Source organism: Elgaria multicarinata, chromosome 10, assembly GCF_023053635.1.
Source record: "Elgaria multicarinata webbii isolate HBS135686 ecotype San Diego chromosome 10, rElgMul1.1.pri, whole genome shotgun sequence".
NCBI classification, from domain to species: Eukaryota; Metazoa; Chordata; class Lepidosauria; order Squamata; family Anguidae; genus Elgaria; species Elgaria multicarinata.
Window position 1 is genome coordinate 36,212,760 of NC_086180.1, and position 15,452 is coordinate 36,228,211.

General features: G+C 41.1%; 1 protein-coding gene across 1 annotated transcript; it reads left to right on the plus strand.

The window, feature by feature from the left end:
• The first annotated feature begins 672 nt into the window (after positions 1-672).
• EXOSC9 (exosome component 9) lies at positions 673-12,431 on the plus strand. The gene is made up of 12 exons (XM_063135703.1): positions 673-827; positions 1,858-1,952; positions 2,792-2,911; positions 3,027-3,129; positions 4,108-4,245; positions 5,008-5,090; positions 5,897-6,029; positions 7,340-7,428; positions 8,437-8,583; positions 9,879-10,063; positions 11,001-11,076; positions 12,186-12,431. Exons 1-12 carry the CDS (start codon positions 762-764, stop codon positions 12,262-12,264), a joined length of 1,314 nt encoding a protein of 437 aa, XP_062991773.1. The 5' UTR covers positions 673-761; the 3' UTR covers positions 12,265-12,431.
• Positions 12,432-15,452: the final 3,021 nt, after the last annotated feature.

The following is a 15,452-nucleotide window of genomic DNA, read 5'->3' on the forward strand; positions in this document are numbered from 1 at the left end:
AGCTGGTCTCCTGTGCTCTCTCCCTTCTCCAAGCTGGTGGGAGGTTTCAAGGAAGATACAAGTCTTCACCAGAAGCCTTCACATGTTAGTTAGGAAGACCTGGCAGGTTGAAATCAGCCTGCAGGCTGGATGTTTCCCATCTTTGCCTTAACAGTGGGGTAGATTTATGGGGGAGTAGGCAGCCCTTTAAGAGTTGGTCAGTGACCACCCTTACACGAGGTTCTGAAGAAACGTCTCCAGAATCTAGGGCCTGTTTCAGTTAGGCAGTGGAGCGCAGTGCAATCCTACGTATGTTTACTCAGAAGTAAGTCCCACTGAGTTCAATGGTAAGCTTCAGGTAAGCTTTCACCAGATTGTAGCTTTAACCTGCAAACTTACACACACTTGCTTGGGATTAAGTCCCATTGAATTTAACAGGCCTTACTGCTGAGTAAGCATGCCTTGAAGGATTGGAGTGAAGGACTTTACGCGCATACTTCGTTCAGCCAGAAAGTGAAGCCGCTCAGCGTTGCATCCTCCACGAGAAAGTGCGCTTTACGGCCGCTCGAGGTCGCACTCTCCCTTGCGCGAAGTGCTTTCCATTTACGGCCTCGTTGCTAAGGAAGCGCCGGCTTGACTACGCTTTTAAACTTGCGCGCGCCTGTCAACGTCGCTTGCCTATGACGTCCTTTGCGCAACCCAGGTAGGGAAAAGAAGCGACTGAGGGCTCTGAGACGGGACGGGGCCGTGAAGGCCAAAGAGAAGCCGCCGCCACTGCCGCTATGAAGGAAACGCCGTTGTCCAACTGCGAGAAACGGTTCCTGCTCCGGGCTATCGAGGAGAGGAAGGTGAGAGAGGAAGCGTCTAATGTTATACTAACAACCGCGCAACGTGCCCGCGTGTGGCCCGTACACAAGTGCGGCGCCGCTGGGGTAGAAGGTTTGAATTCTTCTCTGCGCGTGCGCGCGGGGCGGGAAAGGGCAGCCTCGTTTTCATTGCCCCCCCCTTTTGGGGGCGGGTTGATTCAAGAGTAGATCTTAGTAGCCAGCATTTACTTAAGTGGCAGAATTATGACTTCCTCTGGAAGATCACCACTATGGCTCCAGGCTAATTCACCACGACTGAGTATGACTTGTATCCAAATGTTAGTCCTACTTAAGAGGAGATTCTTTGAAATGAATGTGAATTAAGTCATTAACACTGGAGACGACTCTCTCTATTCACCAGCCGCTTGGGTTACAAGCGCCCTTACCAAATTAAGCAGTAGGAACAACTCCAGAAAAACTAGTTTGGCAAAGCAACTAGGGTGGCAAAATTATTAGGGAAGCAGGGATTGTAACCTTTAACCATAATGTGAGTGATAATCTGGGGGTTGATAAATGCCCACTGAAGGATATCATTGTATAGTCCATCAGTGGGCAACTTGTGGCCCTTCAGTTGTCTTGGCCTACAGCTCTTATGATCGCTCTTCAGTGGCTATGCTGGCTAGGGCTGATGGGCGTTGTAGGCAAAAACATCTGGACAGCTACAGGTTGCCCATCCCTGTGTGTAGTCTCATTGATAATCTTTGTTTCTTATGGGTAGGATTTGTGTGTCTTTAATAGCTATGTAATAGGCAAAAGTCAACAGGTGAAGCTTTTGGGCATGGAGATGAAGAGATAGGGGAGAACTACACACTATTGACCTATACTTGTCATATGGGAACATACAGGGAACAAAAACCCTGTATACAAAAAGGTGGTAGCTATACAATTAGGGAGGGCTGGGGTACATCTCTGGATTGTTGGCCCTATGCCCTTAGCTAGGTTCATCCATTTCTGTATTTCAGTTGCTTTCCACATTTCCCATCAGTAACACTGCTCTTCTCTGTCTTTATAGCGTCTGGATGGACGACAGTGCTATGACTACAGAAACCTCCGTATTTCCTTTGGGGCTGACTATGGCTGCTGTATCGTGGAGCTTGGGAAAACTAGGTATCTCACAATAAGGGATGCAGCCATCCATAATAGACCCCCCTATCATATCACAATGTCCTCAGCTGGAATGAATGTTATGCAGCCCATTTGGAGTCCTGCTCACTATAGCAGGAAGAGAAAAAGGGTGGGTGAAAGAGTAGAACAAAGTTGCTGTGGATTCTTCTGCCTGATATCCTGCTTCATGGGGAATTTAAAGGTATAATATCAATTTCTGGCGTACTGCTCAGGAACCCTATTTCTGCAAGTCACAAGGTAACTATTATTTATTCCATGTAAATCTGGGACACAATCCTATGTGGATTGCCAGCAGCCTTCGAATTCCAGTGCAGGGCAGGAGGACAGGGGAGGCAATCTTCACTTCTGTGCTTCAGCCGCCCTGCATTTCTGGTAGACAGGCCCATCTAACAGTGGCACCTCAGAAGGGGAGAGAAGGAGGCTGTGGTATCCGTAGCATTTGTCATAACGCAGCCACCCCGTTTTCTTCTTCTCCCTGCCATTGGGAAATCCCCTTTTCCCCATCTCTGTATTCCATTTTCTGAACGTGGAGCGGTAGGTGGCATGGTTCTCTCTGCACTTGCTATCGGGTAGGGGAGCATGGTTTCCTGGGACCAAGATCAGAGCTCTGTCTCTGACCTCAGAGCTAGGAAACCAAACTATCCTATACCCCCACCCCCCGATGCTGTGTATTGGGCATAGGACCCTCCATCTCTGTTAGACTCTGGGATTTTATAATGTCTCCTCATTAGCCTTCCCATAAAATGTAAATTAATAGTAAGATGTTGAAATTTTATTCTAACACCTTGTGCTTGGGGCTGGGGTGGCATCTCTTTTTGCAGAATTCTTGGACAAGTGTCATGTGAACTTGTCTCCCCAAAGCCAAATCGTGCAACAGAGGGTATACTTTTCTTTAATCTTGAACTCTCTCCTATGGCATCACCTGCTTTTGAGCCTGGAAGGTAGGTTTTCCACACACCCCGCAAAGTTAACAACCAAAAATAGCCCATGGAAATTATTGTTCCTGTTTTCACAATTGTTAGTAACTAATTTTTGTTTTTTGTTTTTAAATTCTAGACAATCTGAGCTGCTTGTAAAGCTGAATCGATTGTTAGAAAGATGCCTAAGGAATTCCAAGTGTATAGATACGGAATCTCTTTGTGTTGTTGCTGGTGAAAAGGTGTGCAATTGCATGAATTCTGAAATGTGGCAATAGACTCCCTAGTATTTACATTTTTAGAATTCATACGATTTTATTTTTAAAATTAAGTTATATATCATATATATGTTTATGTAATGATTTATGGTTTTACACATGATAGTTCAATATGGGCTATATCCAGTGGTAGACTAAATGAAGTCTTATTCATTTCAGTGGGTCTACTCTAAGTAAAACTAACATGGGATATTTATTTATTTATTACACTTATATACTGCCCCCATAGCTAGAGCTCTCTGGGCGGTTTACAGAATATAACGCTATGTTCCTACATTTTTCCAGCTCTCCTTTTTGCATCATGTGTTTCTGAGATGTTGAGACTGAGCAGGGACTTAAGTGTTCTATTTTTGTACAGCACCTAGAACATATTAGGTAACTTTATAAACAATAATTGATAATTTATTTCTCAGGAAAGCCATCCAATTGATTTTAAGGCTCCTGGTCCATGCCCTCATTATAACCATGCAGAAATTTCTTGAGAGAGTTATGGTGTTGGACAAAGGTATTTTAGGTTTTTGTTGAAGAACTTTGACTTTGTTATTGCTCCAATAAAAAAAAATCAATAGAAGGGTATAGCCTGGAAAATTGTCGATATTATTTTTCTTGACTCTGTCCTACACTTATAGCAAAATACTCTTTTTACACATTTAGTGGTGTACACAATCACTGAGGAGGCAGAGAGACTTTTTCTTCCATGTTTTTATCCAGTCCTTGGGGACTATCAGAGGCTGGTGTGTGTTTTGTATATATGTGCGCACATGCACAAAGATACAAAACTCAAGTGTCACGTTTTTGCTAGTTTTTAAGAAGGAGGTACTAGGTAAATGTGTGGACGAAACATGGCTGGGCGGAGGTTTCATGGTGATATTTCCTGAATAGAAAAAGCACATTGCCACTGTGTGAGTAGAGAATTAAAATGGCTTGCTTGTATCTTCTGAGGTGTGGCAAATTCGTGTAGACCTGCATTTGTTGAATCACAATGGAAACATTATCGATGCTGCAAGTATAGCTGCAATAGTGGCATTGTGCCACTTTCGGAGGCCAGATGTATCTGTGCAAGGAGAAGAAGTCACACTGGTAAATTTCTTTGGAACTGGATATTTACTATGGGGTGGGCGGGCTAACTTCAGACTTTGCATGCTCTACTTTTCACTCCTAGAATCACAGTGGCCCAAAAATATGTGTTACAAAGCAAAACAACATACTTGAAGCTTCTTAACAGTGAAGTCATTATTTATCTGTGTTAAGTAAACTTGGGTATGCAGTCTTGGCTTAAGAACATATGAAACATAAGCAATACTTATTCAGTCCGAAGAAGGTCCATTGTTCTTTGCTATAATCCCAGCAGGCATTTGGTGTCTACCAGAAATTTGCTAGTGGGTTACAAATCCCATTCACATCTGGTCAGTACATCTAAAATATATCGTACTTATTTTGAACTTGCGATGTCTATGCGTTATGTTCAAAGTCATAAATAAAATATCGGAGGATAAGAGAAGGAAACCTGTATCTGTTTAGATAAGAATTAATCAGCTCTAGTTTAGGATTCTCCATTGAAAAAAGGGGGAAAACATGTATCTCATCTTGAGCTCCTTGGATATCAATGTAACTAATAGTAGATATATTATTAAGCTGTTTATATTTATTAAGTAAAGTTCTTCTCAATCTCGTTAGAGGAAATTCTGTTAGAACTCATTAAAGCAGTATAACCATTTAACTGCAAAAAAGTAGTTCCGGGCTTTCTTTTAATTTTATAAATGAGATATCACTAAAACTTCTCAATTAAGTATGCCTGTTTTCCTATAATTGGCTAAGTAAAATATTCTTGTTTATCTTTAGTATACCCCTGAGGAACGGGATCCTGTCCCTTTGAGTATCCACCACATGCCTATCTGTGTAAGCTTTGCTTTTTTTCAGCAAGGGTAAGTTAGCATTGTTCCACTGGCTGACAGCAGTTTGCTAGTATTACTAGAATTCAGGCAAATATACACCAAAGGAAAACCAAATGTTGTTTTTTAATGTACTGGTATGCCATCTTAATCCTCTGTGTGGATTTGAACTGTTTTGGGAGACAACAATTGTCTGGAAAGTGAAATACAGGGAGGGAGCAATCCTATGTCGTCTAGACAGTGCCGTGATGACATAGGATTGTTTGGTTTCCTGGCTTCAAGCTCATAGACGGCTCCAAGCTGAGAGCCAGGAAACCATGCTTCCCTTGTAGCTGGCATGGAGAGAACCACACTGACTGCCTCTGCGCACTCATAAAACTGTGTGGAGACGGCATTCCTGGGGCAGGGAGGGGAGGAGACCCAGGTGGCCCATGCTGTTTCCTATGGCCGCCCCAACCTCCTTCCATCCCTCTACAAAGCACCACTGCTAGATGGACAAAATCATCTAGAAGAAATGCAGGGCAGCTGGAGCACAGGGGCGAATATCGCCTGCGCACTGATCCCACTCTGCCTAGGATTCCCATCAGCCTCCGAGTTTGGAGGCTGATGGGAATCACAATAGGTTTACGCCCTAAATAAATAATAAGCTGAAAAATCACTATTGCAGTCTATCACAACTGGTTTTGATTATTATTCCCATCACCATCTGCTTGTGAAATGTATGGAACTAAAACTTGCCTTGAGCATATAGTTAATAACTTGCCTACTATGTTGTTTAGCTTTTTCATCTATCCTCCTTTTTGAGGCCAACTTTTGTTGCTTGTTTTAAATGATTTCAGGACCTATTTATTAGTAGATCCCAGTGAACAGGAGGAACGAGTAATGGATGGCCTGCTTGTGATTGCCATGAATAAGCACCGTGAGATTTGTACAATTCAGTCCAGTGGTGGGATTATGCTGTTAAAAGATCAGGTAATATGAAAGCTTCTGAAGGTAGAGTATTAAACTGTGGATCACACTTTGGTTTTTATGAGTAATTGTTGGTGTCCCACACTTGGTTAATCCCTTCTTCATAAGTAATAATAACTTGTGGTCTTAATTCCAATTAGAATTGGATAGGAAATTTTAAAATTAGTAGGATGGATCCAGATTGCACTTATCAGGATTCTGCTAGGGTTTAAATGACTCTGGAACAGTCTGTAGGGGAATAGGAAAATTGGAGAGAATTGCCACCTTCTCCCCTTCCTCCAGTGGGAAGTTTCTGCTGGATCCCATTTCCCTCCATTAATGAAAGGAGTCCTATTTGCCGAGGGGCAGGTCTGGATCCAAACCATTGTGTAGAACAAGTGTGAGGGAGAGGGAGAAAGAAAAACTTCCATTCATAGGAACCCGCATAGAGGAAGAAAGTTTCCAGAAGTTGAACTTATTCAATTAGTTCATTGACCGTTGAATGTAGAGAAGCCTCTCCATATTGCAAATACAAGAAACTTCAGAAATGATATCCTTGAACAAGATTTGCTAAGCCTTTGCATAAAACTACTTTTAACTTAAGCAGGATGTAATTTTTTCTGGGACAGATATTGACATTTTTAAAATAGACTGCCTAAAACTTGCCATCCTAGTAAAGTGTTCCTTCTTTCATTTGAATGTTGCTAAAAGCATACTTTTGCACAAGCACTGAAAACTGTTCCTTGTTGCTGTCTTCTAAATATGATTTACTACATGAGCTTGCAAAAATTATAAGGTTTATTGCCTCAAAATGTTAATAATTTCTGCAGTCGTTGCTGTTGAATTGGCCTTGTAGGCCCCTTCCAACTCTGCTATTCTATGATTCCATGAATTGGAAGTGTTGTCTTTGAATTGAGAATTTCTCTACTTCAATGGAAGCATGCTGCTTCATATTCTTATACAACATATAAATAGATGCTGATGTAATCTAGTTTAGTTAAATATGGTAAAAGGTTTATATTTCAGAGATGAGAACATGACAGCCCATTTACGTTAAAGCTCTTTAATTCAACTTCATATTAATGGGTTTAAATATTTAATTTTACTATTCAAGAGGAGAACAATTCCCAGAAGCCTTTGCAATGGTATGGAGACCTCTGGGCCATGATTTGAGTCCATGCTGCCTTCCCTTTGCCCTCTTTGTGAATTGATCCTTCAGTATCTGGGTTCCAAGACATAGGTGTTTTCCTTCACTATCAGGATGCCAAAGCATATGTGTGTCTAATAACTTGGCTGTATTTGCCCATGATATAATACTGATTTGTTTATCACAGGTTCTGAGATGCAGCAAAATAACAGGGGTTAAAGTAGCAGAAATCACAGAACTAATTCAAAAAGCCTTGGAGAATGATAAAAAAGTTAGGTGAGTTTTGAAAATGTTATGTCATACCTGACTAATTTGTTGCCATTTAAGGTAGTCTACAAATCTGGCAAGTCATGTTTTGTATAAAACTTAAGTTTTATACAACCTTGCCTGAAGGAGGAGGAGGATCTGGCTTTAGGCACCCATGCAGTTGTTATATCCAGAGTGGTCTTTTGAAGTGCAAACCTTTAAAAATGGTTTAGAAATGTCAAGTCATTTAAAATATGATAATCAGAATGCAAGACTTTGGGCTGGTTTGCACATAACAGCAAATCATAGGTTGATTAATTCACAATTTGCCAGACTCCAGTGTGAGCAAACCAGTGCACTGCCTCCAGCACACTCCTCAATTCTGCTTTCATTTTACATCCTACAAACATAGGTTGTTTTTGTGACATCTGAACCCGGGTACCCCAGGATGTTTAGGGATTCAGCAACCCAGAGTACCCAGTTTCCGACATCATGAGAGCAACCTATGATCAGGGTGATCATAGGTTGTAAATTGAAAGTGGAAGTGAGCCAGAGGCAACAGGCTCTCTTGTTCCTGCTTGTGCCCAGCAAGTCATGGGTTAATTAATTAATCTACAGTTTGCCGTTACATGCTATTCAGGTCATTCTTTGTCTATTTCAGCTGCCTCCACTTATGCGTCTCTTAGCCTGAGCATATGAGGATGCAGGCGTGTATGTTTAGAGAAGAAAAGGCCCCTTAACTTCCTTAAACTACATTTCTTGTTTTAAAATGGGCACTGAAAACCCTTTTTATTCAAGATAGCCCTCTGATTTCTACCATTTTTATGTTGATTTGTTTTCATATTTGACTGTTTTTAATTGTTTTGTAATTATGAGCCATTTTTAAAAAAAATATTGTGAAAAGTGGATATAAATAATTTAAATAATGTTATTTATCTGGTAAGAAGCAAAATAGCTTTTGTCTTATGCAAACTATCAACTATTTAAAATGTTGATTTAAATGTTGACTTCTAAAGGAACTTTTTTCCCTTTTAATAGGAAACAAGGGGGGAAATTTGGATTTGCAGAATCTATTCCCAACCAAAGAATAACTGCCTTTAAAGTAGAACAGTCCCCGATTGATACTAAAGATGTACAAGAGGAAGCTGAAGAAATAATTGCCAAAGCATTCCCTCCTTCAGAAGTGTATCTTTTTAAAAAATATATATTATCATTGCATCTTTATCTGTGAGTTAGGTGATTGGGTTTGTGGTGCTCAGCAGGACAGGATCCATTCCTCAGGTTTCTGCTAGGAAGTCTGGTATATAAAAATGTGGTTTTCCCATTACATTTTCAAAGGTTCTAAATCCTTCATGATACTACTGTCCAAGAACAGTGTGAGGTGGTTATGTTGTGGGGCTGATATAGGAAACAGGAGTCCGATGCTCTTCCTGCACAATTTTAAACAAAAATGAAAATACGCTGCAGCTAGAATTTTATATCCTACACGATACTGCACATGCTCCACTCCAGCAGCTGTAAAACAATATCCTAATAGAATCGGGGTAGAGGCTAAGGCAGTACTGTGGATAGCTTTGATGTGGAGAGTAATCATGTGGCTCTTTGGAACCACAAAAAGGTCTTGAAGAATGATCCAGACCTGGTTTTTAACAGCAGGGACATACATCCAGCAAGGAAACCAAATTCTAAGAAACCTATTTAATTGTAATTATTTACATTTGTATGCTGCCCCATAACATAAAGTTCTCTGGGCAGCTTACAATAAACAAAAACAAATTAGATACAAAACAGAATGCAAAATCATAACATCAGAAGCAACAAAATTCAGCAAGAAATCTAGCATTGGATGAGCATTCGCCACAGGGGCAAACATAGCTACTAGGGACATTTTAAAAGGGTGCATAGATTATTTATTATTATTAATAATAATTATTATTATTATTAGCAGAAATGGCACAAGAGGGGTGAAGTCACTTTACATATGATGTTGTGCACCTTAATGAACAGATGATCGTGATACCTTTGGTATCACAATAGCAATAATTATGGGGAAAGTATTGCGTTTTCCCAGATAGAAAATATAAGGCATCCAGTGCTGGGAAAGCATTCTATCATGATTAGACAGCAGTGCAACTTTAAAGGAAGAAGGTATCTCAGCTGTGTGCAATAAACTGGTAACAACTGTACACTTACTGTGCTAAGGACTATGATGCAAAAAGCCTTAGAGTGATTCCACTATGCTGTGTTCCTTGGTTTATCAATAGTAGGTGACTATGCTTTTTTTTTTTTAATAGAAAAGTGTAATATATTTCTTCTTGTTCATGACTGCATGGAATATTCAGGACAGGCTGGACTTTGTTCATCAAAGTATAGAGCAAAATGTGGCACAAGGTTGGGGTCATTTCTGAGCCAGAAAACCCATCAAGCCCATCATGCTGTAATACATTTTGGATAACTGGGATTTTTCTTAATGAGTCTAGTTTGGCCAAGCCAATTGTCTGGACTTCTGGCACAGCCCAAATTGGAGAAGGAGTTAAGAATTCATGGGGAGATTTTGAGGAATCTGAAAGGGAAGAGGAGGAAGATGAAATTGTCCAGAATGAACCCGTAGAAGACCAGATTATGGAAACAGGAGATACTAGTGTTCGAACCAGAAATCAGAAAGGTTAGTATCTTTTTTTCAACAAACTTCCTTTTAAAAAGCCTTTGGGCAAAATGGAATAGGAAGATGCAGTTCCAAATTGCAAATTAGTTGTTTCTACTTTGGTTCATGCTAACTCTAGGTAAGCAGGATTTCTTGGCCAGTTAACTGTATATGCAGAGACAAGAAGGAGATAGTTTTGAAAATTTCAAAGTATTTTCAAAACATCTCTTGCTGTGCACGCATTTCTTCTCAGATTCCCACAGTTGGATGTGTTTGATTATGGCCTTTGAACGTTATACTAGAAAATTAGGATGAGAGAATCGTGCCTTTAATCATGGTGGCCTACCCTCAAACTAGAAATTGATCTCTTTCTTTAGTAAGGTCTAGACCAGCCTTTCTCAACCTGGAGCGCTCCAGATGTGTTGGACTACAACTCCCAGAATGCCCCAGCCAGCTCTGCTGGCTGGGGCATTCTGGGAGATGCAGTCCAACACATCTGGAGCGCCCCAGGTTGAGAAAGGCTGGTCTAGAATAACTGTTTTGCCTGACCCCTTTGTTGCTGTTGAAAGAGAAGTAATAGATTGTATTAAATTGATATTGGACAATATTTAAAAAACAAACACACTTTAATTGTAATATTAAAGGGCTGTGTCTTTATTTTTGAGACCAAACACAGGTATCACCCTATATCTGACTTTATTGTCAACATATTGACGATTAACCTTGGGGCTAGCATACAAGATGCCAGTTACCATGTGGCTTGAAACAGTTCTTCCAGACTGTATGGAAAAACTTCCATGCCTGACCAGCCAGTGCCAGAAATGTGTACACAAAGTATAAGAATGATGTAAAGACAAGCTTAGAGAAGACATTAATGGTGCTGGTCTCAGCCATATTCACATGGTATGCCAATCTTTAGGAACTACTTAACAAGAAATTATTTTCTTGTATCTTCAAGATGAGACAATTGTGTTATCTGACAGCGAAGAGGAAGATGTTGTTATCCTTGAACCAGAAGTAACACACAAAAAGAGGTAATCTCAAGGACATTTTCTTTTCATAACTGAGTGTATTTGAGATTAAGAATAGAAGACGAACCATACTGGGCTCATCTCATCCAGCATTCTGTTCACAGTGGCCAACCACTGGCAGTGGTCCAACCCACAAGTTGGACATGAATGCAATAGCACCTTTCTGCTCATGTTACCCAGCAACTTCTATACCTGATACTGGAGGTAGCATATAGCCATCATGATTAGTTCCCATTGATAGCCTTTTCTTCCATGAATTTGTCTTTCCCTCTTAAAGCTTTGCAAGTAGGAGACTATCACTACATCTTGTGGTAGTGAATTCCATAGTTTAGCTATGCGCTGTGTGAAGGAATACTTCCTGTTATGTCTTTTATCTCCCACCAATCAATTTCACCGGATGACCCCAAGTTCTAGCATCATGAGAAAGGGAGAAGTGCAAGTGGGGGGTGTTCAGACCAACCTTTGGGTGGTCAGCTGCTGGAGCATGGTTGGGTGTCACAAACATCTCTCTCTTGGAGTCTCATTTCCACTGATTTTTGGCTAAGCAATTCTTCCCAAGTCGGTACAAGCATACACTGGTTCTCCCCGTATCCCTTTGTGCATGCCGACGGCTAGGGGGGCTGCAGTTTTGCATAGCTCTTTCCCTTGCATATGCAGTTCTCATTCTATAATCCAGGTGTGGGGTGGGTGCATTTGCCCTCACAGCAACCATCAGCTGGTGGTGAGTGGGGAAGAAGTGGGTGGGACACCACCACGCCTCTCACTCATTTTCCCACACCCATTCAGAATCACTAGAGGAGCGGAGGAATGGGATTGCAGCCTCTTCTCTCCCCCACATCCTTATCAATGTTGCAAGACTCATAAAGACTTGGGGAAACACTTTAAGCTCACCACCCCAAGATGGAGAAAACAGCAATAGCAGGCAGCACTCCATGGCTGCCTACACAGTGAATGGTCAGTGGCTGGAGGCAGCTTCTGGTTTGCTTGCAAATGATATAGAAGGGTTTGGTTTACATAGCTGAAAATCAAGGTACCGCAGTCTATTCTGATATATAGAATGCTACATTTGGTTTTATTTATCAAAAATAAATAAAATCCTTTTCTCCCTACAGAACAGAGCCTTCCCCCAAACAGGACAGCGTGAATAAAAAAAGAGTTGGCAAAAAGAGGAAAAAGAGAGCTGTTTTATAAAATAAAATATAAAATTAAATCTTTTTGTACATTAAACTTCTGCTCAAAAACAGTGCTCCTTTTGTTTATTCCATAACATCATATATATTCTGAAAGGAACTAGTGTGCATTATTTGTATGTGTATATATAGTAAAATATTTTCCCAATAAACCTTTTTTTACTCTGGCTCCTGTGATCACCTTTATAGGTGCTTTTGACCATAAAATTTGACTTGAATTATTTTTGGTGCTATAATTCCTGTATTATTACTTATGCAAACTCCCCATTTTCAGTACATTAAACCATAGATCTATAACCTTACTCTTCTCTCTCACTCACAGCTTGAATAGGAAATAGAAGGGCTGTTTCTACTTAATATGTCTTGATTCTGCAGATGTGGCTAACAGGAGCATGTCTTCAAGCTGTTGAAGTTGTACACTTAAAAGTAATTATAGTCTAAAGACCTTCCTGTTTTGTAGACAGTCTATAAACTGTCACTACAGCCTGCAGTTTTCAATGAGGTAGATAAATAGAAAATGGCTCTATTTAATGTGAGGGACCAATTCTTCGTTCAGGGATTAACTACCCAAAATTGTGCAGGTTGTACCTGAAAATAACATCAAAGGGAAGATTTCCTGCTCTTTGGCAAGCTCAAACTTTTAAAGTGATGCTTTTAAAAATAACCTCAGCAGGCTGTCTGTGGACCACTTCCTTATAGGAAATGTGACACGGTGCTGCTGTACCTGGCCTACTCCATACTATGCCTGTGTGCCCTGCAACATGTTTTATCAACCACAGATGTAGTGAGTTTCATATTTCCTACAAAATTGGATTGGAACATGTAGCTGCAGGAGAACAAATGATCGAAGGCCTGTGAAGTTCATTGTTTTCCCATTGGTAGCTGTGCATCTTCCAGGCATCGGCCCTTGCATACCTAGAGAGCTAATAGACCATGTTTATAAATGCCCCAGAGCCCATGTGTGCTAGCTTCAGGCAGAGACTGGAATCACCTAAATGTGCCCTTTCCAACACACATCCATGTCTCCTTTTCTTTTGTCACCATTGCAACTGCTTTCTAGCTGCTGGAGGAAAAGCCAAAGATAGCTCCCATCCTCTTTGAAGCTTTAGGCAGGAACCACTTGACAGCAGCAAAAGAGCGAAGAGAGAATTTACAGGAGGAGAATGCTAGATGTGGGGATAAAGGAGAAGAGGGTTGCCAAGAGCTTCTCTTTTGCCTAGATGCTGCCACAGCAAATAGTAGAGGTCCCTACTCTTCGTGTAGATCTAGGCCTAATCTACACCACTATGAAAGCAGTATATGGAATGTGTCAATGGTCCCCAACAGTTGTCACTGCACTTCAGTAGCGCTATAAAAGTAGTCGTGTGGCTCCTGCCTTTTATATACTTTAATAGTGCAATATCCTGCTTGATGTAGATTAGGGCCTAGAATGTATGATCTTTATGGTCATCTGATGCTCAACGATACACAACAGCAATCCTGATACAGATCGCTTTCTCTTCTGTCACCTTTTGCAAGCCACAAAAACTTCAGAGAATATTGCAGCCCTTATTTGGGTGGGACATGGGGCGGACCAATAGGGAACTCTTTCCTTTCCCAACAACCCTCTTGGGGCACACTTCTATGCATGCTTATCCTAAGGTATTATGAGACAGGACTAGGGAAGTGTTTGCATTTATCCAGCAATTCCCCACCCCAAAGATTCCACCTGTCCTGGAAACTCCATTCTTGAATCCTCTATTGGTAATGAAAGAATTATGCATATTAACACATAGTCTAAGGCTCATCTTGACAGATTCTGGGGGCTGAGCCCTTCCACAAGTCCAATTCTACTCTCTAACTAGGGCCGTTTCTACACCTGCCTTTTTTCCCTGGATCATCCCTGTGCATCCAAATGCCACACGGGATCACAGGAGCAGGCAGGGACAATCCCTCCATTTTCCTGGGATAACCCTTAGGTGTAGAAAGGGCCTTGGTCATCCTCAACCAGGGCACAGAGAGAAGTGCCCAAGAGGTTTAAAACTGGCATTTTTCCTGGTTAAGCTGTTCACGTCCAGGAGCTGTTTAACAAAGTCCACTGGCTATGTGTAAACTTTAGTTTCTCAGCTTCCTGTGTGATGCAGAGAGACAGAGACAGAGGCATGTGCTGTGTCTGAAATTGAACACCGGCAACAACCTGGAAATAGAACTCCCACTTTTACCAGTTTTGCATGGAAAGCAGAAAATACACTTTTGATGTATAAAGGTTTCAAGCCTAGAAGGTAGATCACTACTAATAGTACTGAAGGATGCAACTGCTAATTGTTTTCTTCTACCTAAGTCCTGCTACCATAACCTTCTTGTGGGTAGACTGGCCACTTACAACCCAACATCCTTTGTGGATCTAGCTGCTACCCAACCACCCCCATTCTTAAGGAGAGGTTTACCCATCATCTTTGCCTCTTCCTTTGACTGCCAAGACTATTTCCACTCTGATACTGCATGGTCCGAGTGGTTTACAATGGTAGTTTTAGGACTATCAGTACAAAAGTCTTCAGGGTTTTAAAAAAAAACCACACACATCACATTTTGGTACTAGTGAAGTCTGCTTCATAACACAAGTTACTACTGAGCCCAGGTCCTTTTAGAGGATTTTATTGACCAGCTTTGAGGTGGTTTACATGTAGGTCTTCCCATGCATTGGTTTACCGTAAATACGTCATGTCAAGCAGTTAGTCTTGTTTACAGGAATTCAATCCTACTTAAATAGGGATCTAAAAGTTAGCCACCCTTACACAATATAGAAAACTGTGTGAAATAGGCTTTCACTTGTACAAGATATCCACAACTTCCACCCTGCCTCACTACTCCTAGATTATACCAAAAGATTTTAATAGCTACCCACACCAAGGACCTTGACCACCTGCAGCTGGGATGCAGAGCAGTGATATTCCTGAGGTAGCAGCTTTGTCTTTATGCACTAATCAAGAGCTCCACATTACCCCTAGCACTGAATACGTGGCCTTTTCATCTGTAGGTCAGGAAGTTGGGCTTCCTTAGTAGCAAAGAGATTAACTTTAGTCCCACTTCATGACCTCAGTGACGATGAGGCAGGAATGGTTTTCAGACAGCAATAGCTATCTCTAGCCTTTCTGTTACAGGAGAGGACATCTTCCCCATGCTTTCTAGTCAGGGGGTTCAGAGTGAATA

Bases quoted from the DNA above. Each gene is read 5' to 3' on its own strand.
- EXOSC9 (XM_063135703.1), top strand. From the start codon at position 762: ATGAAGGAAACGCCGTTGTCCAACTGCGAGAAACGGTTCCTGCTCCGG. The intron at 8,584-9,878 runs GTATCTTTTTAA...TAATGAGTCTAG, and splicing joins GCATTCCCTCCTTCAGAAGT to TTTGGCCAAGCCAATTGTCT. The intron at 10,064-11,000 runs GTTAGTATCTTT...TGTATCTTCAAG, and splicing joins TCGAACCAGAAATCAGAAAG to ATGAGACAATTGTGTTATCT.